Source organism: Anas acuta, chromosome 2 (genome assembly GCF_963932015.1).
Source record: "Anas acuta chromosome 2, bAnaAcu1.1, whole genome shotgun sequence".
Taxonomy (NCBI): Eukaryota; Metazoa; Chordata; class Aves; order Anseriformes; family Anatidae; genus Anas; species Anas acuta.
This window is the reverse complement of record NC_088980.1, coordinates 22885382-22913040: the sequence shown is the minus strand read 5'-3', so window position 1 is coordinate 22913040 and position 27659 is coordinate 22885382. Positions and strand designations below refer to the sequence as shown.

Genomic DNA, 27659 nt, shown 5'->3' with positions numbered 1-27659 from the left:
CCAGCAGAAACCCATGCAGTCCAGACAGAATCAGCCCAGCACTCCCCTCCTGAGCCAGGCCAGGGTGGTGGCAGGGTGCTGAGGCAGAACTTCAGCAGGGACAGGACTAACAAGTTGATTACCAGCACCCTTCCCTGAAGGACAGGCCAGAGCAGCCCTGACTCTCCCCATAAATGCTCTGACACCCTGGCCTGGGGCTCATTCCAATCTGAGGCCATTTCTCCTGCCTCAGCATTGCACAGCCCCGGAAGCACCAGCAGCTCCCAGGGCTCCAGCTGATGTCTATGTGGGTGCAATTTGCTTGTCTCTGTATTTCTGTGTCTTCGCACCTGAGGCTGATCTCAACATGCAAATCCTTGTTCTCTGCAAAATAAGTGCCAGCCCAGCCTGTCAAGTGCCTTCCTGCCACTGAGACGTGGTGCATCCACTTCTGAGGTGGACTTGGACTCTGCAGTAAATTTTCTTGGTATTTTGATGCCTTTTTTCATTGCTTTATTGGACTGAGGAACTGAACAAGACCTCTCTAAAAGCATAATTCCCTTCTTAAGCTTGTGTTTGCTGAACTTTTGCTTATCGTCAGGTATGCTATGTCAACAAAAATAATTTTGACACACACTATGTTTCTCTGTAGTATGCTTGTCAGAGACAAATAGTAAAAGATAGTAAGGCTATCTCAGGAAAAGGAGAATAATGGTTTGGAATACAAACGCATAGTAAGTGCAAATAAACACATCCTCTCAGGATTCAGTTATTTTGCTGTTTTTCTGTTTTCTGTAAACTCTTTCACTAGATATGGTCTTCATCACAGCCACACTATATAAGATACACCTTATGCTGTTTCTAAACACAATTGCTGAACTCAATGTACTTGATCCATGTAAAGGATGTCCCTGGCCTTTTCTTTATACATTTGAATCCTGAAATTATCCACACGTATGCTCTGGAAGATCTTTCTCAGTAGTACATTCAAGTTCACCTCCCTCATGCTTTCAGGCTAAATTTAATCTTGCATTAATGATACACATTGTTTTATGAAGCATATTATCCCCAGTAACTATTGTTACAATAAGAGTGACATGTACAAATCTCTCTCTGGATTTATTTCCATTGTCAAATGCTCTGGAAACCCTGCTTGCAATTTCAAGGTTATATTGAAGCTGTGAGTCACACTTCATATCTGAAAAAAGAAAAAAAAGAAAAAAGAAAAAAAAAGTAAAACAAGCATTGGGCAGGCTCTATTTGGTAATTGCTTATAATATATAATCAGTTTCAAATATCACTGGCCTTCAGCAAATTAAAATGTATGATTTTGTTTGTTTCCATGCCTAAGATTAAATAATCTTTTTTTTTTCTTTCTCCTGAGCATATTCATACCTAAGTTTTGTTAACTCATAAACTACTGTGACTATTTGTTTTATTCACGGTGTTTAAATGACTACATCAATATATGCCCCCAAATCCTCCATGGATTATTTCCTGTAAAGTCAAAGGTCTAAATAATTCCTTCTATTTCTCTCTCCTTTTTTTTTTTTTTCCAGTAATTCCATCCCATATCATTGGAAATCTTTGCCTAATGGCAGTCAGAAAATCTGCATTAGGTGTGTGTTCATCTACAAAATTCAGCATCCAAATATTGCTGGAGCAGACAAATTGCTGCATATTTTCTGATGATTGACTTGTTGGTGTTTTTTTTTTTTTGTTCTAACTTTTCTTCTTTTATATTATTATTTGTGTTACATGGCATTTACAGTCCTGTTTGTCCAGCTTCAGCCCAGAAGCACAGTTTTGTTCCATGGCTGCTCTGAGCCAGTGTTTTTCATCAGATCTAAATGTCATCTGTATAAATCTCACTAACCTGAATGGCATGAAAAATTTATCACTTTTTTTTTCTCAGGTGCCAAATGCAGCCTAAATAAACATCTGAGAAAACAGTGCAGCTCACAAAGGTTTTATGGAAGTTCAGAAACACCTGCTCTTTTCTTTTTCCAAATATGAACACCTGCCAGGAGCCCAGTGATGTACTAAAGACAGAAAGGTATTTGTCACCAACCATATCTCTGCTTGGCACTGTAACAGTCTTGTTTTGTTCTTTCAGGTCTATCTATGGACAAACAAGAGGTTTCATATGTCTTTTCTATAACTACAAGAACAACTCTAACAGTTCCTCCAGCCATCTCAGAGCAATGAGCATATCCTGCTCCTTCTTTAAGCTTGGTCTTGCAATGTGAAGGACTTGTGCAGGTGTGAGAACTGTTGGACAATTCAACTCTTTCGTACATTATTTAATATTCATGAGATCTTGATCCATAAGGAAATGGCTTCAAATTCTTTCTCAGCTTTCTATACTCATATTGTTAAGTAGACTTTAAAAGCTTAGATCACCTTGACTGTCTCTTCTCTTTTTCCATCTATTATATATTTATTTCATATATATATCTTCCAAGGGGTTGGCCTTGTGATTTTAAGTTCTCTGAGTCAACTGTCTTCTTTTGTGTTCCCTTAAGATTTCTTTTAAGTGCATTAAAAGAAAAAGTGCACTTTTTTGGCAGCATGTTAGTTGACATGTGTGCTGAAAATGAATACTATTCTGATTAACCTGATACCATCTCAGTGTCTTTTGTTCCTAGAGGAAATTCTGAGCCACTTTGCCCATGCTGTGCACACCTTGCTGACTCTTGCAAGCTCTTCCAAAGTGATATCTTTTTCAGATCCTGAATCTTTTCCAGTGGTTCAGGCATCACATGGACTTGGGCTCTTGTTCACATGGCACAACTGATGCTCAAACATGGCCTGATTGCCTGATGACAAGAGCTGAAACATGATCTGTTCTCTTCTCTAGAAATCAAACTCTCAAATATAGTTTCTACATCTTTAGAGTAGTCATGGATTCTTCTAATTTTAACTTATTCTTGTCCTTGTTTTTTTTTTGGTTACTTCTATGTTTTATGTTCTCTATGACTTCTTATGTTTTCCTAGTTAGTTTCCTGTTAAGTCTTCCAAAATCAAGCTGCTGTAAAAAATATTTATTTAGTTATTTTAACTTTCTTTCTCTTTACTGGCAAGCATTGCTTGCAGATGTCAAAGGCAATGTTATTTAAATTCCCTTCAATTCATTTTCCAAATTTCTCATTTATATAAGAAATCTCAGTGCTAGTGTGATTCTCTGAGCCCCTTTCTACTACTTGCACTATGGTCCTGTCCTGCTGATCTCTTGATGCTTAAGGCATCTGTTTTGAATTATCACAGAATCACATCCCATTCCAAACAGATGTGTGACATCTAGACCTTTGCATCCTGCCAGAGGCTTATGCCTTAAAGACACATTTCTCAGTAGGTGTCCATCACAGGCTCTGACTCCACAGGATCATTGTAGCTGCCAAAAATATCTAGAGAATCTCAGGGATCAGGTACTTTCAGCCTTCCTCATGCCAAATTCCTTTCATCCTTATGTGACATTCTTACTCTCCCTACCCTAAGCTGCAATGGCCCAGGAGAGCTCTCACGCAAAACAGCAGCTCTCCTTCCAGGCAAATAATTGCTGTTGTGCTTCTACAGCATTCCTGCCTTCTGCAGTTCTCAGGGTAGTCCTCCAAGAGCAGGGGAACGCAGCCAAACCTTTGTGCTGGCTGATAGCCAAGGGGCAAGTCAGTGCCTGTACGAAAAAAAAAAAAAAAAAAAAAAAAAAAGCAACCACGGCTTCACCTCAGCTGTAAATACACGGGCTGGGACTTTCCCTGCGACTTTGACGGGAAGTTCTTTCATGCCGCATAGACAGGGCTTGCAACATCCATCCCCTGCTCTCTCCCACCCCCATATGCTCACCCTGGCTTCCACTAGATAAAATGCCAGTGAGGCTGTCAGGGTTTCTGCACTCTGCTCTGGGCAATAGGACCTCTCTGCAGCTCCTCAGGCCAGCTCTTGTTCCAGCACCAACAGCATCTCACCAGCTGGAAGGCACTGGTTTGCCTAGGGGGGAGAGGAGAAAGTTGAGTGCACAGGTGAGTTTTACAGAGATGATCTGCAAATTTCTCTCACTTCTGCAGGTGGGATCAGGAAGCAGGATGTCTGGACTGGTACCCTAAGAAGTTTAGGCGGGCTTGAACTCAACTATCAGTGTACTGATAAAATTTTACCTCAGCTTCTCCCTGCTAGACAAAAAAAAAACAACACAGGGCTTTGTGTTTACATTACACAACTCCACTAAGAGATGATGTAAGGAAGCACTGAGATATATGGAAGCATTTGTATCTGTAAAGTTAGGGCAACCAGAATTTTGCATTAGTCAATTGGTATTCAGAGAGATTACATATCTGACAAGTTTATTGAATCTTTCACAGGTGTTTGCTAAAGTTAAGGAAGTAGAGAAAGCTTCTGTAAATAAGCTTTGGTCAGTGGGTTTTAAATGATGAATCTGAACAGAGGATTTTCTTTCCTAAACCTAAAGAGCTAAAATTCTGGTTTGAATTTTAGTAACATCTGGAGGTACTCCAAGCAGATTTGATGTACCCCAGATCATAAAAAAAAACATAATAACAGTTGGAGCTAAGGGTTCTTTTCACTTCTGGATTCACATCTGGATTTCATGTTTTCTCTTCCTGCTCAAGCAGCATACTAATTTTAATCCTGTTTAATATTTTATAAGCAAGGGGCTTCAGTGTTGCAGAAAGAAATGGATTTTTCTTAAACATTGTCTTATGCCAGCACCACGTTATTAATTCAAAGAACATTTGCAGCTGTCAGAACTGTTAGTCAGCTTTGATATAAGAAAATTTCATATCCCCTCTAAATCTGCAAGCATCAACTGTCACTCATGGGATAGGCCAATTTTTATTATTTTTTTTTCAGATTGTTAAGGAGACTTTATAAAATAATGAAATTAGTGGAAGATGTAAATTATTTTTTAGATGTGGCTTCCTGAAGTTCCTAGATTTGTTAATAGCAATGATTTTGACTAGCAAGAGGTTGTAATAGCAGAGGTAGTACTGTAACTAAATACCAAAATATTCCAGTCATTGAAAAATCAAACATCCCTGTACTTTACCTATCCATATTGGAATTTGCTTACACAATCACATTAAGCATTTTTCGTGTTTGTACAGTTTTAGACAGGTGGCATTTTAAAATTATTTCCCTTAGTTAAAGGCAGAAAGCATAACTGGATAAGCAGTCCATTTTGTGTTACAAAATTATTAACAAAGTGTGTTGCCTACATTAGTGTTTTATTTCAGAGCAGGACCTCACTTCAGAAGTGACTCTCCTGCCCTCCATACCACACCTTGTTTTACATTGTGGGGGCAGCCTGGGGATGCTCTCAGATGCTCTTGGGTGAAATGGAATAATCTCCCCACTAAGAAATTCAGCTCGCAGGGCCACACCACAGCTAGTTCAATGAAAACATTGGCAACATGTCTGGCATGGATATGAGGGGCTCATTCATGCCTGTTGGGCCTCAAATCCATACCTTTTGGGCCTCAATAATGCAGATAGCAGCTGAGACTTTCAGGAAGGGTAATTCAAATCTGCATATTTTAAAGACTCTCTCACTACTTCCCAGACTGCTGTTATTAAAACCTGTTTATTTGGTAACTTCAAGCTTTGAGCCAATTTCTCCCATTCTGTTCTCACTTACAAGGCTAGCAGAGAAAGCTAGCAACATTTTATATTTTGTATGTTCTGCAGTATACTTCATAGATGTTGGTGTTTTGACATCCTTTTTCTATTTGGGTTTTTTATGTGCATTAACTCTTTTATATTAACTTTTTATGTATTTTTTTATGTATATTATTAGTTTTTGAAAGCTGTTTTGAGGGGAAGGTGGGGAGAGATACTTGAATGTCATCTTTACACATATTTATTGCAGATCATATGTTTACTTTTTTGTTCTTGCATGCTCAAAAATAAAAAAGAGGTGTTTTTTCTCATTTTAGTTCACTTTTTAGACCCACCTACTCTCTTCTTTTTCAAAATTTCCCCAATATGTATTCTCCTTAGTTAGAGCACAGCCAACAAAACAGTAAGTTCACTTACTTGATGTTGTACACTGGGTGGTGAGAAATGGTTCAGAATAGAAATACACAAATTCAGATTCCCAGCACTTTGTCTCTTCTCCCTTTCTGGGACTCTTTCCGTTGAGGCCTGTCAGCTTCCAGCAACAGGTCTTGGCCTGGTTGGAAACAAGCTTGGCAGACCGGTTCATGTAACATCATTTAGGTCTCAGGTTTTCCTCTTCTTCCTTTTCATTTTTGTTTTTGCTCAGTTCCCTGTGGGATATTTTTCCAGGCAGCCAACTACAGCTCTCCTAACTTCTGTGGCCTGGGCACTGTGCTGTGGCCAGGCCGTGGGCGGCAGCCGGTGTGAGCGATGGTTGTATCGGTGCTGAAGGAAAATGTGGAAATGGGAACAGCTGCCAGCCGAAGTGTTAATTACAGGGCTTATGAAGCTGCCTCCTAAACTCACAGTGACTACTAAGCATAGCCCTGCAGACAGAATTGCAAAGGTGTCATCAAGCAGTCTTTTTACTTGGCTAAACCATTGATATGATGCTCTTCTGGCCCTGAGGAAAGCACTGGTGGTGGGCTGGAGGCAGCCCCAGCACTGCTGGCAGGGATCCTCCTGGCTCAGCAAGGTAGAAAACTCCTCCGGGAGATGCAGGGCCCATTACTTGCATTCGTATAGGTGATACTAAGATTAAATCAGGAGTGAGGACTGTTCTCAAGTCTGGGTGATTTACCTCAACGTGTCTTCCCCAAGTGGAACAGCCTCACTAGGACAAATCTAAATGTGGAGAGAAGCCATTTCCATAAGTGACATGATATCCTATAAAAATGAGAATATTAATAAATCTAATACTAATAAATCTCATTTGAATTCTACAACCTGAACTGTGCCAGAGCTTCATATAACTTGGCACTTCAAAGGTGCTTAATTATAATAATCTGCTACAAACTGCTTGATCAATGGTGAAAACGGCTCAGCCATCCACCTCTGACAAGCTACAGCACCTGAGGACTGGGATCAAAGTGTTCCACTGCTGCCTGTCACCAATCCATTAGCCATACCAACTATGTGAGCAGGCTTCTGTAGGCCTATAGATAAACAAGCTTAAAGTGCTAAGAAATTTAGTTGAGAGGTTGATTTCCAAAGAGCAAAACACTTTCTGGTATCATTAGAGCACGAGGAGTGTTTGATGAAGGATGTCTCTGGGGTGGTCCCATGCTACAAGGGGCGTGAAAGCAAGAAATATGTAAAAGAGGACATGAGTACTCACAACAAGTGGGTAATTATGCAATAACCGTAACTGCATAAAATGGTAATACAATAACGACAATGGGTTAATTTAGAAAACCCTATTCCTCATTTTGTATTGCAATTCCTTGCAGGAGCTGCAAGAGAGGGTCACCCTGCGGGAGGGAATTATTTTGTCCAATTAGGCAATTACAAAAGCAGCGTGACACTTTGTTTTGTACCTCCTGGCACACATTCAGCTCACTTTTAACCCAAATTATGCTGAATAGATCTCAGTGACTTCTGGCAGTGTTAGGATCGGTGTATTTTTGTTGATCTCAGAAGTGACTGCATACGTATATTTAAGGGAAAAAAATCATAACACCCAGTGGATCTAAATTCTTTCACATGCAAAATTTTTGGAAGATCTGTACAAGGAGAGCAGAAGGTCAATACTTCCCCAATGTAGATCTAGAAGATTTTTTTTTTCATAGATAGCTGTACAGGAAATTGAATTCAAAGCTCTGGGTCACCAACCTGCAGCACTACCAAGTGCAGTCATAGAAGCTCTTTAACAGAAATGAATTCTTAACAGTTGCTATGTAGTAATATTCTCACTCTAATACACAGTTAGAAAAGTGTTTATTTAAGGAATTACTTGTTTTAATAAGTCATTGTAAGATTAAGATTGAAGGGTTTTGAGCCAAATTCCCTATCAGCCTAAAAATAAGTTATTTCCTCTGCCCTGGCCTTTGCTTTTCTTCATTTTCTGTTTGCAAAGTGAAGTGCTTTGTGGTATCTAAGTGACCTCGTTGTTACCTCTTCTTTCCTCTTCAACTAAGTTTAATAAGAATGCATAAACTTTTCATTTGCCTGTGCTCCATATTGTGTCCCAAATAGCAACCTTTGCCTTCACTGCAATTGCACAGATAGGGCCAGGTGCTACTTACCTGCACATTACATGGTCTTGGTGTGCAGAACCAAAAGCATAACTTCTGCCTTGACCCCACATATTTCATAGGGATAGGAAAAAGAGATACTCAGAGACTCTGAGTGAGACCCAGGATCACACAGATAACAGAAACCGAGGTGACCTTTCGGAAGACAGAAGCCTGCTTAACAGGCTGAGATCCCAGGTAAGGTTTGCTGTGACCCTGTGCAGCAGACCGTGGCACAGGATAACTCTGTCCCGTGCTGTACTGCAAGCAATTAGGTGGCAGTGCTGCATTCCCAGATCAGTAGCTGACGTGCAGTACTCTGGCAGAAAGGTTTCAATGCCTGGGTGAGGAGCAGAGGCAATGACCCACATCTTTGCAAATTCTTCCCCACTTGCCAGGACAGGGAATTAGCAGCTCAGCCATGTGCAAAACCTGAGATGAACTCAAACAGAACTTTGTTAAAAAAGAAAAAAAGAAAAAAAAAATAGATCTTTTCATTTCTCGGTAGAGGACACTGCCATCAATGGCAGTGCAAAGTTTTGACAAATACCATTCCTGTTGTTTTCTTTTATTTACTTATTTTCAAGGCATATTTTTAAGTTTAGGCTTCTCAGCAATTAATTTTCTAACTTCTAAGACAGCCAAGACCATCACCACAGAGGCCTCTGTGCTTCAGCAGCCACCTTGCCTGATTTTATCACAGGTATTGTGGAACAATTGGGCTGCAATTGGGCTTTTTTTTCTTCCTGGTTATGCCAATCCAATCCAAAAGTAAGTTAAATGAAAATCAACAATTCCATTAGTGTAACTGGGAAGATTGTTGGGTTTATCGTGTACTTGAGTTCACAAGTGTATGGTTTGAACTCTTACTTTTTTGTGTAGTCAGTTACTTGATGTATCCTGCTGATGGACTGCTAGTAAAAGCTTTCCAAAGAACCCACACCTGTTTAGTCCTCTGTGCCTTTTGACAGACCACAGTAACATAGGATCACAGCTGAAAAGGCAGTGTGTGAGTCTATTAGGAAGTTTGTTATTTTAGCCTGATTTCTGTAGGAAGTCAGATTTCTCTGATTTCTCTGATCATGCTGAGGGGTATGAGTGTATGTATGTTTATATGTGGCCCTCAAATTCTTTTTTACTGATGATTTCAAACAAATATACCAGAAGAGAGGATTTCCTTATGAGTTGTGAAAAAGGCAGCGGAAGACCCCACAGAAGAGTCCTAAAAAATGAGAGACTATGCTTTGACTGTATTCGCTGGAAGACTGAAAATCCACATGAGAAGAAATGTTACAGGAGTGATCTCCTGCAATTGGAAACAGCTTCAATCAGTGCTTGTAATCAGCCAAGAAACACAAATCCCTAGGAAGCCGGGCTTCATTATTTCTAGTGTTACTTCTCTGTGAGACAGAGCTATTTGTTAATGTCTCTAAATAGCAGACAAAAGATGCTCAGAAGAATAGCTTCACTGTGAGGGAAGACAGCTTCCGAGGACACAGCAGGGATTCAGAAGGTGCTTATCATGTGTGGTGGGTCTGAAAATACGTCTTTTGAGGTCTCAGGACATCTCCTGGGCATTACAGCTGGAATAAATCCAGTCCCCCTGCCCTGCACTGCAGGCAGGTTTGCCTCTCCTTGCCCTCTCTCACCTTCTGGTGTTTTATGAAATCTTTTCTTTCTCTTTGCAGTTGGATTAAAGCTTAATACCTATACCCCTCAAAACAGTACAATGGCCCTAAAAAGGCTGAGGAAATTACTAAGGTTATAGCCGGGTCTTATGTGTTTATGGGAGCAGTTGGAGGTGCTGAAATTTCCAGCTCTCTCAGTACTTTGCTATGATTTAGACAACATTAAGCACATCTATTTAGGCCTATACTTCATCTGGTTGAAGAGCCTCCAGGCAGCTTTAGTGTTCTCCTGATAAAAAGTGAAGATGTGGGAAATGCAATGTCCTCTGTAGGAGGATTTATTGTCTCAAACAATTATTTTTTATCAGCTTTGTCAAAACTTGGATCTCAGGACTTTCTGCTGCGAAGAACAGCAGATATTCATTTGCTTGAAAGAAAATTCATGAATAATTTGCTGTGATATGTTTGTTAGGAGCTATTCTGCTATTTTCTTTATGTATTTAAGTACTGGATTAATCACGGAGGAGTACTTTAGCCACATGTCTTTCAGTTTCAGGTGTTATCAAACAGCAGAAAATGCAGTTTATAATTTAGGGCAGATTTGGTTCTACAACTGTCAGCTTATAAGAAGCAATATTTGTTATAGAGTGCATTCCGTCTCTGTGGGAGTAGTAACATGAAATTTTAAGTAAATGAAATTGCCTCAGAGTAGTGTACATGTCTTTCCAAGGAGAGTTTTTAAATCACATTTCATTTGTTTTCCATGTTACACCAGAATTACTGAATATTATGTATGTGTGAAATACTTCAGAAAGAGACATCCAAAGCTATGATACTACTTTCTTATGCAAGAAAAAAGTATTAATCATTCTCTTTTTTTTTCCCTGCCATATTTAATAGGTCAATCTATTTAATTTTAGTGTATTAGGGCACTTTTGATCATAGATGGCTCAGGTATCAGGCTTTTAAGACAAAGCAGGATTCTCATTTACCAGAAAAAAGACAAATGGGAATTACTCCTACTTGTTAGTACATGCAATAAACAGCTAAGACAATAATGAGAATTAACTCCATTTCTGGGAGAAATTGTTTAACTGTGGAGAACTTGGCAGCATTGGAAAGAAAGGACCTAAAAACTACCCAGCAAAAAAGCATAATTTCAAAGAGAAATAAGTGCTCATTTACTTATCTGGTTGAAGTTCACTGCACCCATCTACAGGTACGCAAGAATTTGAAGGAAACAATGCAAAAAAATTGATACAAAAAATGGCCAGTTCCAGTACATTTGATACTCTTTGTTGTAGGCATTTTTCTTCATCACCACCAGCATGAATGCATGCTTAGCATGGTGTGAATGTGCCATGGTTAGCACTAATGCAGCCTGCCATTGTTTGAGAAGAATGTACGTTTATCAGTGCTAGGAAAGGATCGGGATCATGGAGGCATCAGGGAAGCAAACCCGATTGAACCTATTTAGTCTGCTCAAGGAGGTCCGCGGGGCAGGTCTGCAGGGCACAGGACTACTACAAAGGGCTTATTTTAACCGGTTTTGTCATAAATGCAATTAGCCAACTCAAGGTCAGCTCACAGTTGCACATCAAGATTAAGATGTGTAATCACGTCAAGTCTGATGGTGTGCTGGGCTTTCTCTCCATACTGCTGATGCAAATCTGGTTTCAAAGTGTTTCAGGGAAGACAATCTCTGAATCTCTTGGTGAAGGGAGTTCCAACACACTCAGCCTCACCTGTGCGGTTCAAAATATCTAAGTTCTTGAAACCATGCAGTGAACTCAATGTTTTCAAGTTCCTCATGATCAGGGAAATAGAGAGATTTGGCTGAAAAAGACCTTTAGCAAAGGCCTGAGGACTTAAATACATGGATGCTGTGTGAGAAATTCAACTGATCTTTGTGCTAATAAAATGAGACATATGGGGAAAAAAAAAAAAAAAAAAAAAAAAAAAAACAGACAAATCCTCATAGTTAAAAGAACAGTGAAGTCAAGACAAGATGTAAGAAGTCAGGCCAGCAGCTTAAAACAAGTTCTACAGGAGGGGCAATGTGTGAATCCAAGCTGTTTATCGCAGATGTCCTGGTTTCACCACTGGATAAGAACTGTTAAACACCAAAGGTTAGGAAACCCAAGGGAAGAATTAACTTAGTTTTGCAGCAGAATACTGTTGGAGTTCAGCTGTTCTATAAAGAAGCTGTGAAAGCTTCTAATAAGCTCCAAAGTGTTTCCCAATAGCTATAGGAAGGAAGGAAAAAAAAAAAGAAAAAAAAAAAAAAAAAGGAAAAAAAAGCTTGTTTCTGAAGAGACAAGAGATGAATCTACCCCCAGCATATTATATAATTAGATAGATGTGTTACATCAAGACCTCTATTTGCCTCCAAAATTTTGTACTAGAACAAGAGGCAAGCTGCTCCAGAGAGGCCATTCTCAAGACTGCTACTGTAAATTATTTGTGTAGTGTAACAGAGTCCCTGCTGTTATTTACAAGGAAACAGCAGTCAAAATATTTAATTTACATAGAAAGAAAACCTTTGATTCTTCACTTTTTAAAGTTACACTCCCATAATAATTGTTTCATATATAATCTTCATGACCACCTTCAGAGCTATGTTTTTTACAATGAGCTTAGAAAGAAAAGCAAGCATAAAAAAAAAAAAAAAAAAAAAGTTGTTGTACATGTCAGTGTTGTACATCTCGAGATTAGAAGATTAGATCCTTTGGTGGACAACACCATAACCTTCCTCCATCACAGCTGTGCTGGTCATTAACTTTCTTCTTACTCTATTTATTAACCTTTCTTTTGTACAGCTATGGATCAAACTCCCGGCAATACTTTGGCCATTAATCTCCTCATAGTCTTTATATCCCACTTGATTATCTAAACTTTTGCCCTGAATCAAAAGATAAAAGAATATAGGCCTAGTAAAAGACTTTGGAAAATTGTAGAGGGGGAAATAAAGAGGTTCTGTCACAGCTGAGAGCTACAATGGTCCACTAGACAAGATCAATTGCTCAAAAACGGACTTGTTCACCTAACAGAATAATAAGTAGATAATACTAATTCAGAAGGTGGGCAGGTGATGTTCCATGAGAAGTAGAATCTGAGAGGGAAAATGAGGTCTGAACACTTGACACCTGCCTAAAGATACTGCATTAAAAGCTGAGACAAATATTTGCAATGCAGAGGGATTACAGGAAGACAGCCACATAGCTGAAGCTGTGAGCTCTTCAGAAACTTAAAACACCAAAAAAAAAAAAAAGCATACAGAAATCAAAATCTATGTACAAACATACAAGGTACAAGGTATTAGAACACTGTAAAAACATAAGCTGTCAAAGGAAAATCAAGGAAAGGATTTATCCAGCTGAGAACAAGCTATTAACTAATGACTCCAGGAAAGCCAACTCTGCAATGCCTCTTTTGCTCTACACCAGCAGTAAAGAGATGGGAATTCAAGAGATGAAGTGGGGGGGAGAAAAAAATTTTTAAAAAATAGACCAGGTTTAGGTGAGGTAAATGGTTTGCAATCAGTGAGGCTGATGGAATTCACCTTAAATTGTCCATGGAATAACTGAAGCATTTCCACAGCCATTAATAACTATCCTTAAGACCTGTATGGAAGAGGTAAAGTTTTGAAAGACTGGAAAGGCAAGAATAACAACTATCCTGAGAAGTAAGAAGAAAGAGGAGATACAGAATTATGGCCCAATCCATTTAAGTACAATTCTCAAACAAATAGAGAAAGCAAATAGAAGATAAGAAAGAAATGGTTTTTAGGCACATGGATTAATCGAGAAGAAATCATTTGAAACCCACCCACCCACCTTTTACAACAGGATAACAGGTCTTGTGAATCACAAAGGCTATACAGTTTGATGTGACTGACACTTTTATTATGGAATAAACTAATATAAGGTAAGGTTCTGCAGAACTAGCAAAAGCAGCATTTCCAGTCTTTCAGTTAATCATCTTCAAAATGGAAGGCTACATTTGCTGCAGTTATACTGGGGGTCTCTCCTGGATAATGTCCTGTTCTGGAATTTCATTAAATAGCACAGATGTTGGAATAGACAGTATGCTTATTAAAGCTGACAATCTGACAAAGCTGAAAAGGCCTGCAAACACATGAGATGATAGGCTTAGAAATCAAAATGATCCTGACAAACTGAAGCTACAGTCTGAAAAAAAATATGGTGCTGTCTAACAGGGCCAAGTGCACAATACAGCACTGAGTCAGAAAATAAAAATAAAACACTATGCAAATTGAGGATGAGCAATTGGCTTGGGAGCAGCCCTGCATTAAAGGGTTGGATGTTACAGGATGTGTTACATTAGTATTTCAGTTCTGATCAGAAGTGCGCTGTTGAAGCAAATCATTAATTATCAAGCTTTGTTTTACACCACAGATTGTTCCTGGAGGGTAGGAAATGTGATTCCTCTCCACAAAAACTGAACCAGAAGATATGCTTTAGGTGCACCCCAATGTGCTGCAGCTGCTGATGGGTACTCAGGCTGCGGTGCTGGACCAAAGCTAGTCCAAGGTGGAAGTTTCTGACACATGGACAGAGCGAACATCAGGTGCTCAGCACCAGCTGTTTCACCACATCTTGCTTCCTGCTGCCACACACTACTCGCTGAAGCACACATAGCCATCGCCAGCTGGCTGTGAATCAGCTACGTCTTGTGAATAAGACAAATGTGACAGTGGGACAATGTGTTGTCTGTGAGGCAAGCAAAGCAATCCTTTCCAACTGGTGAGATCCCAGCAAGAGTACTGCATTCAGTTTCAGCACCATGCTTTTAATTACCAGTCGGAGCAGTTTAGCCCAGGAAGATCAGACGAAAGGCAGGAGAAAGATCACCACTCTCAGAAGCATGAGGTGCAGGGAAGGATCTAGGGTTGTTTTATCTCTAGAAGAATGGGGGGAAATGGTAACAGCTTTTGTGTCCAACATTGGCTGCTGCAAAGAGGAGAGGGATAAATTGACACCTCTGTCGACTGTGGAGGAGGCAATATAGATTGCACACAAGAAAGTCTGCTGAGTAGTACGGCCAGTGAGACAGCAAGAAGCGACAAAGACTGCCAGAGCCACATGGGAACGTTTTACAAACAGGTTAGACAAGCATCTGTCAGACTTGGTTTAAACAGAGTTCATGCTGCCTTAGGGAGGGAGATGGGCTAGATAATCTCTTGAAATCACTCCCAGAGATATTTGTTTTGCTTCTTTTTGAATGTAAATAGTAAAATTTCTCTTTCCTGCTTCTTTCATCTTGTCTCTCTACCTTTTGAATCATTCCACTGATCTCCTGTCTGCCATTTCATGTTATATCTGTCTGATCTTTCCATTCTCCATCCCAGTCTACCTCAGTCCCATCTCTGCTTTTCCACTTTGGGCATTGTTTTTCATCTGTGGTAATGAGTGCTTCTGATAGGAATTCCCTCTATTTTCTCACTCACAAATCAACATGCCTATCTCCATTCAAATTCCTACATAAATGAAGTATTCACATATAATTGCCGAACTAAACATCGTATCTTCATTCAGTTCCTCTAGTGTTTATGCAGCAGATATTTAATGACAGTATTGCATGGTTAGCCCTTTTGTTCTTTCAGTGCCTCCTGTCATCACTGACCAAGTGGCAATCAGCTCAGATATCACCACCATTTTCATTAAAAATAGGATAATTCCCTGTATAGAAATACAGCAATGGAGAAGAGCAAGGGCACAGTTATCAATAAGAAGTTTACTTGGATTATCTTTGAAATAACAAAAAGCATCATTAGCTGGCTAATGTTATGAGGATGTACAAAAGCAAAAATATTATATATGGATACAAAGCTCTGTGGCTTTTTCTGAGGTAATATATGGGTACATATATGAAAGAACAGAGAATGACTGTTATTTGTTTCTTTGCCTGTATTTCTGTTTTCCCCTGGCACTTTGAGAGTGCCCAGAACATGGGCACAGAGCAGACCCTGCTGCCATCAGCTCCTTAATGAGACCCCGGGATCAGCCTCCTGGCTGAGCTCTCAGACACCAGACTAGCATTGTGTCCTTTACAATGTACTTCTTCACCACATCTTTCACACTGATGTAGGGCAATAAAACACCTTTTTCTATAGCAAATTAATATCTTCTCTCATTGTAGCTACCACTGTCATGGACTCTGTGAGGCCATTTTCCTTGTTTTAGCTTTACCTACCAAGTTGTCATCAGAGGCTGCATTTTGTTCAAATAAACACAGCAAACCCAAAATTTCTCTGTGTACTATGTACTCATAACCTAGTGCCTAGATTAACCTCCAGAAGTCCACTGCAAAGCCCATAGCCCTTTCAGTTCAACAGCAGCCAGCTGGCACAAACGCATGTTCAAGAAGGTTAAAAATTAATTATAATAATAATGGAGAAAATTGATTCAATTCCCTTATTTGTTAAAAGAATGCACAATCCAGACAGTCTGCAATTTAAAAGCAGTATTCCCTTGTCTTACATGTCATTTTCAGATATAGCAGATGCACTAATTAATATCTACTTTACAATATACTTTATTTGTTAAGCATATCATTCATGACCACTTATTTCTGGTATATAATGTGTACTATCATAACTATAGACATCCCCATAATAAGTAGTTCTTAATAAGAAAAGAAGGAAACTCTGCTTACTTTATTCAAGCAAACTGTCTCTCTTGTTAAAAATGGTATTAAGCAAATTAGGCCACCAGCATTAAAGGCAGTTTTAGCTCTCTTCAGCTTTTTATAGATTAATATTCACTGCCTTGTACAAGTCCCTTCATATTGTAGATAGTGCTCCAAGAAACTGCATTGCAAAAGAGAAAACGAAAAAAAAAAAAAATGTTCCTTATATTAATTTTTCTTTTCATCTCTCTCTTTTTCCTGGAAAGATGAGTTCAGTGTTCACTAGCAAATGAGATGTTCATATTACTATACAACAGAAACACTTATAACAACATATTTATAACGCTTATAACAATATAGTTATTAGTATAAAAATATATTTATTTCTGCTGATTAATATTCAAAATATATTACCCAAAATATCCGTTTTAGTTTTGTTTATTTTTTCAGTCTTTGGATAGGAAAATGGACTGCATAGTTCATTTAGCAATAACAATGATTTCTTGAGAGCAAAGAAGCTTTCAACTGGACAACCATGTTTTACAAAGTTTTATTTTTCATTTTAGATAGGAACCTACTTTATTAAAAGGAAATTTTGAAATAGGAAAGTTGAGTCTCATTAGGCCCTCGGCTGGAATATTTATTAATATTACATATACAACTCTTTTTCTTCTTTTTTGAAATATAGATTATCCACAAAAAGCAATTGTACAGCTTTTCTCCCGTTAGAGCCTCATGACAGTAATAAAGCCCTCAGAGGACTATTTTTAAATGTGTCAAAGAACTTTTCATTTGTGTGCATGAGTCAGAGCATACACATGTGCAAGGTGCATTCATGTGGGTCCCTTTGAGGACCTATTTTCATGCAGGGTGTGTTGCTTGATGAAGTCATATAGAGAGCAGCCAGGTAGGTGGACTTGTATCTCCAGGAGAGTTGGAGCTAGCGCCTTGCTGTACTGCCATAGGACCTGCAGGAGCCTCAGAGGCCACGAGCATGCAGATTCTCCTGCCTGAACTGATGCCTGCCCCTGCTGACCAGAGCAAAACTCCCTGTGCAGCTCTCTCAATCCCAGGGCTTCTGCAGCTTAGTGCCAGAACAGTGCTGAGCAGGCACGGATGCCAGCTGGGGGCTAGAAAGCTAATATAAGCCCAGGTCTTCAGATATGGTTCTCAGATTTTCTCTATCTTGCTACTGGAGCACATACCCTACTGCGCAGGCCCAAAAGGCTTCTCCCACCCACAGCCCTCAGCTGTAGGTCACAGCAGAGAAGGGGGAAGTTCATGTGGTTTATGTTTTTTTCTTCACCCAGCAAGTGCAAGTTTGGGGTGAAACTGTTTAAATTCATGCAATATTTTTGAAAAGCAAAAACTTCTCTGACTAGAAAACATATATATATATATATATATATATAAGAAACCAAAGAGTATCTTCTCCATATTTTTAAATGGCAGTTTCATTCTGACCAGCTGTTCACAGCAGAATGTGAGCAAAGGGTTAATAAACAGTGGTAGTAAAGTAATCATTTGGGGTCAAACTAACCATTTCATGCAATTCCATTCTGCAAATTGGAAAATTATTCCCACAGCTTTAATTAAGACACTTACCGGAGATGCTGTGAAAGACTTGAATCAGGGCTCCTGCAAATGGCATGGCTACTGTAAGGACTGAATTAGCAGCTGTTTGGAGAGCAGGATCTCTCAAGATCTCCTGTTGGAGATCTTCCTTCGGGCTTCAGATTTTCTGTCCTTGGGTCACCTTTTGAAAATCGAGGACAACAGCATGTGGATCTGCTGCAAGACCTTTGGATCAGCCCCTTTTATTCTGCATTTGTATCATGGGTCTCCCTCTGTAAAGTATAGAGCGTATATACTGCTATGGCATGGATAATACATTAAAGACTTTGAAGCTTCCAGGTACTATGATAAAGGAGGGTAGATAAAAACCTCAAAGAGAATTTTATTATGAGTACTGTATAAATATCAAAAATAAATGTTCAACATGAAATACTCCAATTCCACTGTCCAAATGCTTCACAGGACATTCTTCAGGAAATTGAAGAACAATAATAAAACAAACTGGCACTGACTAGTCATATTAAGGAAATATTGCAGACAACAGATAGGTTTTGTAGATAGCTTGTAGATCATTTCTTCAAGTATTTTACGAAAAGACCTTCCAGGTTCCAATCTGGTTAGAACCACACTTCTCTGTAATGTTTTTCTATAGCATAAGTAAGCAGAAATGGTCTTGAGATGTGTGCAACTCTTGCTTGCAGTGCTCTTATACCCTTTCCTCCTCGTTTCCTTTTGAGAGAGGAAAGCTGCAAAGGTTCATCGGAATGTTAGAATCTGTAAGATGGATGGAAAGGAGGGTGCTGTAAGAGATGGAGAGCTGAATATCCAGAACTTGTTTTTAAAAAACTGTACAGAAGTGTGTGCATCCAAATGAGTGTGCAGTAAGCATATTAATAAACAAGAAACTCTCAGATATTTATTATGTACAACCAGAACAAATGTTAAACTTTCATTCTCAAGAGATTGATGTTTTGCTTAGCTTGTTCCTATTTTTTTAATTTTTTTTAATAGATGAATAAAAATTCTTCCAACATAATGGCTTTGGCTCCTAACACATCCAACAAAAGAGAGACAGTGTGCATATTTGGAACTGGAGATTTTGGAAGAGCTCTGGGGCAGAAAATGATTCAGTCTGGCTACCCCGTTGTGTTTGGAAGCCGAAGCCCACAGACATCCAACCTGATTCCCAAAGAAGCAGAGGTGCTGAGCCACACCGAGGCAGCACAGAAAGCTGCCATCATCATCATAGCGATCCAGAGGCAACACTATGACTTCCTTACACCATTAGCAGAAATACTCCGTGGGAAAGTGCTGGTGGACGTAAGCAACAACTTAAAAATAAACCAGTATCCTGAATCCAATGCAGAGTACCTCGCCCAGCTGGTACCTGGCGCTAAGGTTGTGAAAGCCTTTAACACTGTGTCTGCCTGGGCTTTGCAGTCAGGCACACTGGATGCAAGCCGGCAGGTAAGACTGAACCACAGGAGCTTCCTATTTCATAGAGCTATGATATATCATACAGGCTTTTAACAGTTAGACAAAACACACACATGGGACATGTGAATCAGACAAGGCTGGGATGGAATTTTCACTGTAATTGCCCATCTCAAATTAAATGTGTGCTGAAATTTACTTTGGGACACTAATATGACATGACAAGGAATATTGATAGCTCACCTCAGAAAGCAGGAAGGTGTTAGGAGACATTACAGAAGCAAGGAAAGAAAGAAAGCTGAGCCATAAAGACAGAGAGACAGCAAATCAGAAGGAAATGAGGGCTGCATCGTTGTTCACCTGGAATGTGAAGTTGAACAGAAAGGAGATTGGAGGAACATACCAATGCAAGAATAAAATGAAGGGAGAAAATAAAAGGGATGTGAGGGGTATGATGGGGCAATAGAATGATTATGAGCAATGGGAGAAATAAGCTGGAAGGTAAAGAAATTAATAAAGTTTTTTAAGTCAGACTCCATCACCATGGAAGTCTCACACAACAATAGCACATACAAACCATGTGAACTCTTTCCTTAATCACAGGCAATCTGATCATAGGAAGCAACATAGCAACCTTCCAGAAAAAATAAATAAATAAATAAATCATTTATTATTGCCTTGTTCTTTGCCACTCCGAGGGACAGTACCTTTGCATGACGCAACTACTCAAAGCATTGCTAGCTTTCTTTTTTGCTGACAGAAATGGTTTTGGCTACACTAAATCCTAAGGACATTCAAATCTAAACTGTAAAAGCCTTCAACATAGTAAGAAAAATGAGAGCAGAAATTACCCCCTTTTTCTCAGTTTCAAAACAAGTCTTCTCATGAGACCCCACCCATAGTAATGCATTCAGCTCTGGGGTCCCCAGCACAAAAAGGACAAGAACCTCTTAAAACAAGTCGAGAGGAGGGCCACAAAGATGATTAGAGGCCTGGAGAAGAGAAGGCTCTGGGGAGACCTTATAGCAGCCTTCCAGTACCTAAAGGAGGCCTACAGGAAAGCTGGGGGGGGACTGTTTGTCAAGGGGTGTAATGATAGGACAAGAAGTAATGGCTTTAAAGTAAAAAAAGGTAAATTTAGATTAGATAGGAGGAAATTATTCACTCAGGGGGTGGTGAGGTACTGGCACAGGCTGCCCAGAGAAGCTGTGGAAGCCCCATCCCTGGAGGTATTCGAGGCCAGGCTGGGTGGGGCTTTGAGCAACCTGGTCTGGTGGGAGGTGTCCCTGCCCATGACAGGGGTTGGAACTGGGTGATCATTAAGGTCCCTTCCAACCCAAATTATTCTGTTATTCTATGATTCTGAGTATTATTTTGTACACTCATAGAACAGTTTCTTCCCTCTTTTAGTAGACATGAGAAGAAATATTATTTACTTTCATGACAGAGCAACTATATTTGAAAGATCCCTGTACCCAGTTCCCTGGAGTCCTTATGGACCATTGTAGTGGCAGTGTTGCTCCTATTTACTATTACAAAATCTTGTGCTTACAAACTGCATGTCTTCAGAAGAGTGGTGAAATTCAAGTGCTCTAGGCAAAGATTTGTACTGTGTGATACTCTGTTCTTTCCACATACAAAATTTTGCCTCTTGAAATGATGTCCTTCCCCAAAGGAAAGATACTTACTCTTAGTTCTTGGGCCTCTTGGTCAAGAAATTACCTATAGGACATTTTTTACTTATATAAAATAAGACTGGCATTGAAGCCAGTGAGTAGCCTAGGAAGCTTATGCTCACTATCCATATCCAATCAGGACAGCAGTAGAAAATGTTACAAAATTCTGGCAAAATAAAACTTCTGTTTGTTTTTGGCTGCAGGTGTTTGTCTGTGGAGATGACATGGAAGCCAAACAAATGGTGATGGATATTGTTCGTGCACTGGGTCTCACACCATTAGATCAGGGATCACTCTTGGCTGCTCAAGAAATTGAAAATTACCCTCTGCAGCTGTTTCCAATGTGGAAATTTCCCATCTTTTTGTCCCTTGGCCTAACTGCATTTTTCTTCTTCTACTGTTTGATTCGTGATGTAATTTACTCCTATGTTTATGAAAACAAAGATTATTCATTTTTTATTGCAATTTCCATTCCAAATCGGATCTGCCCTGTGGTGGCACTCATCCTTCTTGCCTTGGTTTATCTTCCTGGTGTACTTGCTGCAATCATTCAGTTGTACAGAGGTACCAAATACAGCCGTTTCCCAGACTGGCTGGACAAATGGATGCTATGTAGGAAACAACTTGGACTAGTAGCCTTGGCATTTGCTTTTCTGCACGTTTTTTACACTCTCATCATCCCAATTCGCTACTATGTACGTTGGAGAAATGAGGATGGAATTATCTCCAAGGTAAGTTTTGTTCCTTGTTATGTCTTTTCCTCCAGCTCTTTTACAAGTACTACCCAGCATGTTGAGCTTCACAAGTACATGTGAACAGTCTAATATTCTTTACATTGGGGTTATTTTCCTAGTTTCTGTGTTCCTTTTAACCACTGATAAATCCAAAGGTTGTTGATATTATATTGAGTTGAGGAATTTCTGGCCTCAGTCTAGCCTAAGTAGTTTAAATACTCGTAAAATAATCAGGAACAAATGAAGAGTAAATTAATTAAGAGTAATTTAAAGAAACATATTTCCATATTTCTCCATATAACTTTAAGAATAGCACATATTTTGACTTTCTGACCTTATTTAACAACAAATATTCACAAACTTGTTCTCAACAGTACATCTATAGCAGATAATACAAGTACCACAATTACAGAGATAAAACTGTCATAATGCCTCTTTTCCTTTTGAGTAGCCATTCAAAGTAAATCTCCAATCATTTTCGGATAGCTAATGTATCACATTTATCACATAGTTAAAGCATATTTTTTTTGCTGCATATTGATCCTAAAAACAGTATCACTAATGTATATATGGTCTTCCTTTTTTCAGGCACTGAGCAATAAAACAGATCCATTTAACAACACTAATGGATGGCTTAGTGACTCTTATTTGGCTTTGGGGATTTTAGGATTCTTTTTTTTTGTTCTTCTGGGAATAACTTCCTTGCCTTCAGTAAGCAACAGTGTCAACTGGCGAGAATTTCGATTTGTCCAGGTAAGAGCAAGACTTTTCTTAAAAATACTACTTTTTTCTCAGATGGAACACTCCCTGTTTCCGTATAAACTATGACTAGAGAAAGGTTTACTATAGACTTAGGGCTTTCCTCCACTAGTATCTCCAAATGTGATGTGTGTATTATTTACCACTGCATGATTAAAAAAATAAAAATAAATAAAAATAAAAGAATCTACATTGCTATACATCTAACCTGTGAAAGAAAACAGCTTCTCTTGGGCTGCTTATGGAACAGACAGGATTATTACACTAACAATAGAAAATCAGGAAGACTTGAGCTCCTAAATGACAGATGGAAAGTTGGCATTGTGGAATTATCAACTGCTAAATTACACCAAATCATAAAATATTTTAGCCATTTATTGGTCTAATTTTGTTAATTCACAAGATAACTAAACATGAATCTAGACAATGACTTTATCACTCTGACTCTCTCAATGGGAAACATCTGAAGAAAATCTGCAGCTTCTGCAGGTTCTAAAATTTGCTGCCCTTGGTAACACCACCATTTTGGCCCCTGATGAGAAGGCATCTTGGTGCAGGCTGCAGTGCCTCTTCAGGAGCCAGTCTGGCAGGGGAAGGTAGAAAATTGGAAATTACAATCAGTGAATGTTTTATTCAGGCCAAAAACTTGCACAGTATAGTTCTGGGTAGATTAGCACTAGAGCATATAAAAGGCTTGGATCTCTCGACTGACTTCCAGCCTTTTCTCTGCATTTTAACAAATATGACAACCACTAGGCAGTGCGTGTGAACTAGCAAAAATTATCAGGGTTGTTAATGGGGAAAAAAAATGTTTCACTTAGATCCATTTGAATGATTCTTTATTAAAACATAATTAAGAGCTTTTATGATAGATAAAGCTATCAGTAGTCGTCAGTGAATACTAAACTCGGAGTATTCCATGTAGCTTGCTGTGTACTGTAAATTGTATTTGTTCTGGTTTAATTTACTATTTTAACCTCTACTTCTTTCTTTTCTTTGTTCTTCCCTAGTCCAAACTGGGATATCTGACATTGATTTTATGCACTGCACACACACTGGTTTATGGTGGAAACCGGTTCCTGAGTCCATCATCATACAGATGGTATCTTCCAAACGCTTATATGCTCTCCCTCATCATTCCGTGTATTGTACTCATTCTCAAATTTGTGCTTATATTTCCCTGTCTAGACAGACAACTCACACAAATTCGGCAGGGCTGGGAGAGGAATCCCCAGTACTCAGAACAGTCACACTACATTATCAACAAGTCTGCTGTATAATTAGCCTAAGCTTTATTGTTAAGAAGAAACAAACAAACAAAAGATTATGACGGCATATCAAAATGAAGTTCTGATTCTCCTTTGTCTGGAGAGTGAGAGAAAAAGTGGGAAGCTTAGGCAGGCCCTAAGTAAAATAAACTCGTCCTAGTGGCAAGCTTAAAATCCAAATCAAACAAGAGGTCATTGAGGTTCTGCACTCCAGGCATTCTTTCATGCATAGGCCCTTTCTTTTGCTCAGTGTATTCCCCTTTTCCTATTCACCTTCCATTCTTAATGAGTATGAGAGAAGTAACTGGTGCTTAGTGTCCCTCTGTCACTCCAAATCTCCTCTGGGGCTGGCCAGAACCAGAGCAACCTCCTGTGTCAGCTGGTGTCTGCTCCTCTTTGCTGTTCTGCCCCTGGGAAGAACGTCTCCATGCTCTTACACAGACACAGGCACGCACACCTATGCACATGAGCACCCACCCTGCTTCCACCTCCAGAAGCCAACAGCCTGTAGAACAGACACAGGACAGATGCTGGATGAGGAAGGGCTGTCAGCTTCCCCGCATTAGTTTATCCTCCTTTTATGTCTGACCTGAAAGAGACCTATATTCTTGCCTTAGAGATAGTTGAGTAAGATTTGCTTGGTTTGTGTACAGGAATTCTAGTGTTCAAAGTGTATCTGCCAAGGATTACTGAATCGTTGCTGTACTGCAGAAACTTAGGTGGGAAAAGGATGGAGGAGAGACCAAAATGCCGGGAAGATGTGAGATGTGCTCACAAGCCTAAGCCTCTCTGCAAGTACAGTGATTTTTTGTGTAAGCAGTGAGTTATAAGGAAAGGAACTGAAGCAAAATCCTATTTTATCAGGGGTTTGTATTACACGTCATGATTATATCTCATGATGATAAGGTTGTCAATTTTTCTAAAAATAAATTCTGGATGCAATATTATAGATATTTGATAAAAATACTTACATTTTAACCATAATAAAGGAAATTATTTACAGTTATGTATTCTGTTTTTATTTCTGGAACCTCTTTTGCTATGATTCAGCTGCTGGTATGTATATTTGCACAGTGGTGTTGGAAGGCAGGAAATTTCAGACAGCTGCCAGAGCTCACCTTCCACCATCTTTGCTTTCTCCTTGGATGTTCACATAAATAGATATTTGCTTAGGCATCAAAGTGGGCTGAGGATATTGTGGAAAAACAGGATACATCTGGGATGGTGACCTCATTGGTAAATTGGAAACAGAAAATCTGACAGCCTTCTTCACATTGGAGAGTAAGGAAAAGCTTGTTTCGATAGGGCAAGAATTGCTTACTATCCTTTCTCTCTCTGTTTTTCCCATCCCAATCCATTCAGAGGATAAATACTCACAAATATGAAGGTATGAGCATGCTAAGCAGTATATTGGCTAGCATGTCAGTATAGCTAACTATACTTTCAAACAAGCACTATCAAGAAAATTAGAAAAAAAAATATGAATGATACTTCTATATTAATGATACTTCTCAAACAATTTCTCAACAATGAAACCTTTCTTAATCCTGGACCTACACCCTTATTCAGCTCATCCTCTGGCCCAGAAAGAACATGTCCTTAGTCCCTGAAACAATGGTAAAGGAATCTCTTGTATCAACAGTTGATGAGCCAGGTTTCTGGTAAATAATTCTGGCACCAAGTGCTCTTATGAAGAAACGCTTGTGCATGCTTCATACTCTGCATGACAAAAGATGATACATGTATGTTCATGTATGTCTAAATCATTACAGAAGCTTTCCTATCAAATGATGGAGAAGTACTCCATTTCAAGCACCCTTCAAAGATTTTCCACGTTAATCTTAGGGAACTGCTTACTGCAGAAGAGATCGTGTATGATTTCTAAGGGCCTGATGAGGTTGTGGAGATGCCTGTAACACCTGTTTACAGCTCCCTGAAAATGAGGAGACATAAGCAGAGAGAGAAAAATTTTAGAAGACAGAAAAAGAGAAAGAGAGTGTATTTATGTGTAGGTAGAAGAGAAGGGGTCAAGGGAAGAGAAAATAAGTAGTAGCCTGAATGAATATGTAGACTTGCCATCGTGGAGCCATATTCTGCTCTCTGTTACAGAATTACTCCAGATTTGTGTTATGAAGAACAGTAACAGTTCCAAGACACACAGTTTGCTTTTATGATTACTTGTTAGAGGATTTACAATCAGTGTTTCTGCCTATGCAGATACAGACCTAAAAAATGCCCGTTTCTCTCTCACACAGCTGAACCTGTGGGCTGGAGTTTAAATTGCAACAGCCATGGCGAGTAACACCCATTTGAAAGCCATGGTTCATGAAATACAAATGCTGCCAAGGCTTTGCCTCCTTTTCCATCAGAAAGCGTGGCCCTTTGTATTTCTGAGTGTCCCATGTTAAGAGTAGAGCCCAAGTCAAGTCTGCTTTACGCTCACTGACAATCAGGGCAAGGTACCCATGGCTGGCCTAAACACCACCCGCATGTTCACTCCCTGCTAAGTCAGTCTCAGGTGGGCACAGAGCTGCAGCTCACAGAGGAAAGACAAAAGGACTTCTTCAAGGACTGATAGCAGGTTGATTTGGGAAGCTAAAACATAGATCCAGGTTTACAGAAACACCAAGCCGTGAGGTACAATTTGCAATCTGCTGTTTACTCCAAGAATAAAATGCCAATATCTGCTGTGTACAAACCTAGCAGACAATGCTGTTTGTTTGCCTGGGCGCATGAGGCAGCTCTCAGGAGCTGATCCAAAGCCCTCTCATTTGAAGGCAGCAGTGGGCTTTTTGTTGACTTCAATAGATAATAATAGGTCAGATCTCCAGCAGCACATGTTTTCCCAGTCTAAGTGAGGGATTTCTTGTCTTCTTATTCTTGAACATCTAGGGAATGTTTATTTCACAAATGTACATACTTATTCCTTGAACATCGGAGAGAAACATCTCTTTAGCACTTTTTATATAATAGTTAAACTAACATAATTCAATGACAATATTTTGAAAACAATAGCAAATGTAAGAAAAATGTTAGCATCCTGCATACGTTTTTTTTGGCTGAGATCTCCATATTTTATTTATTTGTTTGTTTTTACATACAGACAAAGCCTGGTTAGAAAGGACATCAGAAGGCTGTGAAATAAAATTTGGAAAGGGTGTTTTCTGTATGGTTCCCAGAAGCAAAGAAGAGCCTTAAAGTGCATATGGACGTAAGAATTCCTGCAGGAATAAACCATTGACTCTCAGCTCTACTTCTAAATGAGAGTCAACATTTAGAAAATATAAACTGCAGCTTTTTAAACAAATAGCCACATGGATGTGGTTGTGATATCTGAACTTCGATTTCATTGTTCAAGAAAAATTTGTTTTGATGCAGAGTGCTTAGGTGTAATGTGACTTTTAGACTTCTACATACAGCATAATGTCACCAATGTAACTTCAACTTTTTGCTTCAATATCCATTTCAACCCCCAAAATGCACTTAGTAGTGAAAATAAAGTATTTTAATTAATTGGATTTACTTAAGTCTGAAGACAGTAATGGGATGTCAGACACACACTGGCCCCAGGGGATGCAGCTGACACCACTGATATTGCTGGATCTTGAACCACAAGGACCCGAGCAATTCTCTTTAGTTCCACCACACTGCACCATGAGACCTGAGGTCTGCAGTTTTTATTTGCTCTGTACCCTTCTGTCACCTTTTGCTGCCTTATCTAAGTTACTCTCACTCCAAGATTTGACTGTTCATGATCCAGTCTAGAAAGCCC

General features: G+C 39.3%; 1 protein-coding gene and 1 long non-coding RNA gene across 4 annotated transcripts in view; one reads left to right on the top strand and one right to left on the bottom strand.

The window, feature by feature from the left end:
* STEAP4 (STEAP4 metalloreductase) overlaps positions 1-24889 on the top strand; it is a 31835-nt gene extending 6946 nt beyond the window's left edge. Inside the window, exons 1-5 of one of the 3 annotated variants that reach the window (XM_068673903.1) lie at positions 1920-2035; positions 19028-19483; positions 21330-21857; positions 22449-22613; positions 23630-24889. In XM_068673903.1, the coding sequence (XP_068530004.1) occupies positions 19028-19483; positions 21330-21857; positions 22449-22613; positions 23630-23899 (1419 nt within the window). In that variant the 5' untranslated portion in view covers positions 1920-2035 and the 3' untranslated portion in view covers positions 23900-24889. Of the gene's footprint in view, positions 1-1919; positions 2036-3842; positions 3999-19027; positions 19484-21329; positions 21858-22448; positions 22614-23629 lie in introns of those variants that run through there. The other 2 variants (XM_068673901.1, XM_068673902.1) reach the window with 2 other exon arrangements.
* LOC137852298 (uncharacterized) lies at positions 565-10723 on the bottom strand. The gene is made up of 3 exons (XR_011093761.1): positions 6028-10723; positions 3823-3966; positions 565-3652 (listed from the first exon to the last, which is right to left on the bottom strand). It is a non-coding gene; the product is annotated as an uncharacterized lncRNA (long non-coding RNA).
* Positions 24890-27659: the final 2770 nt, after the last annotated feature.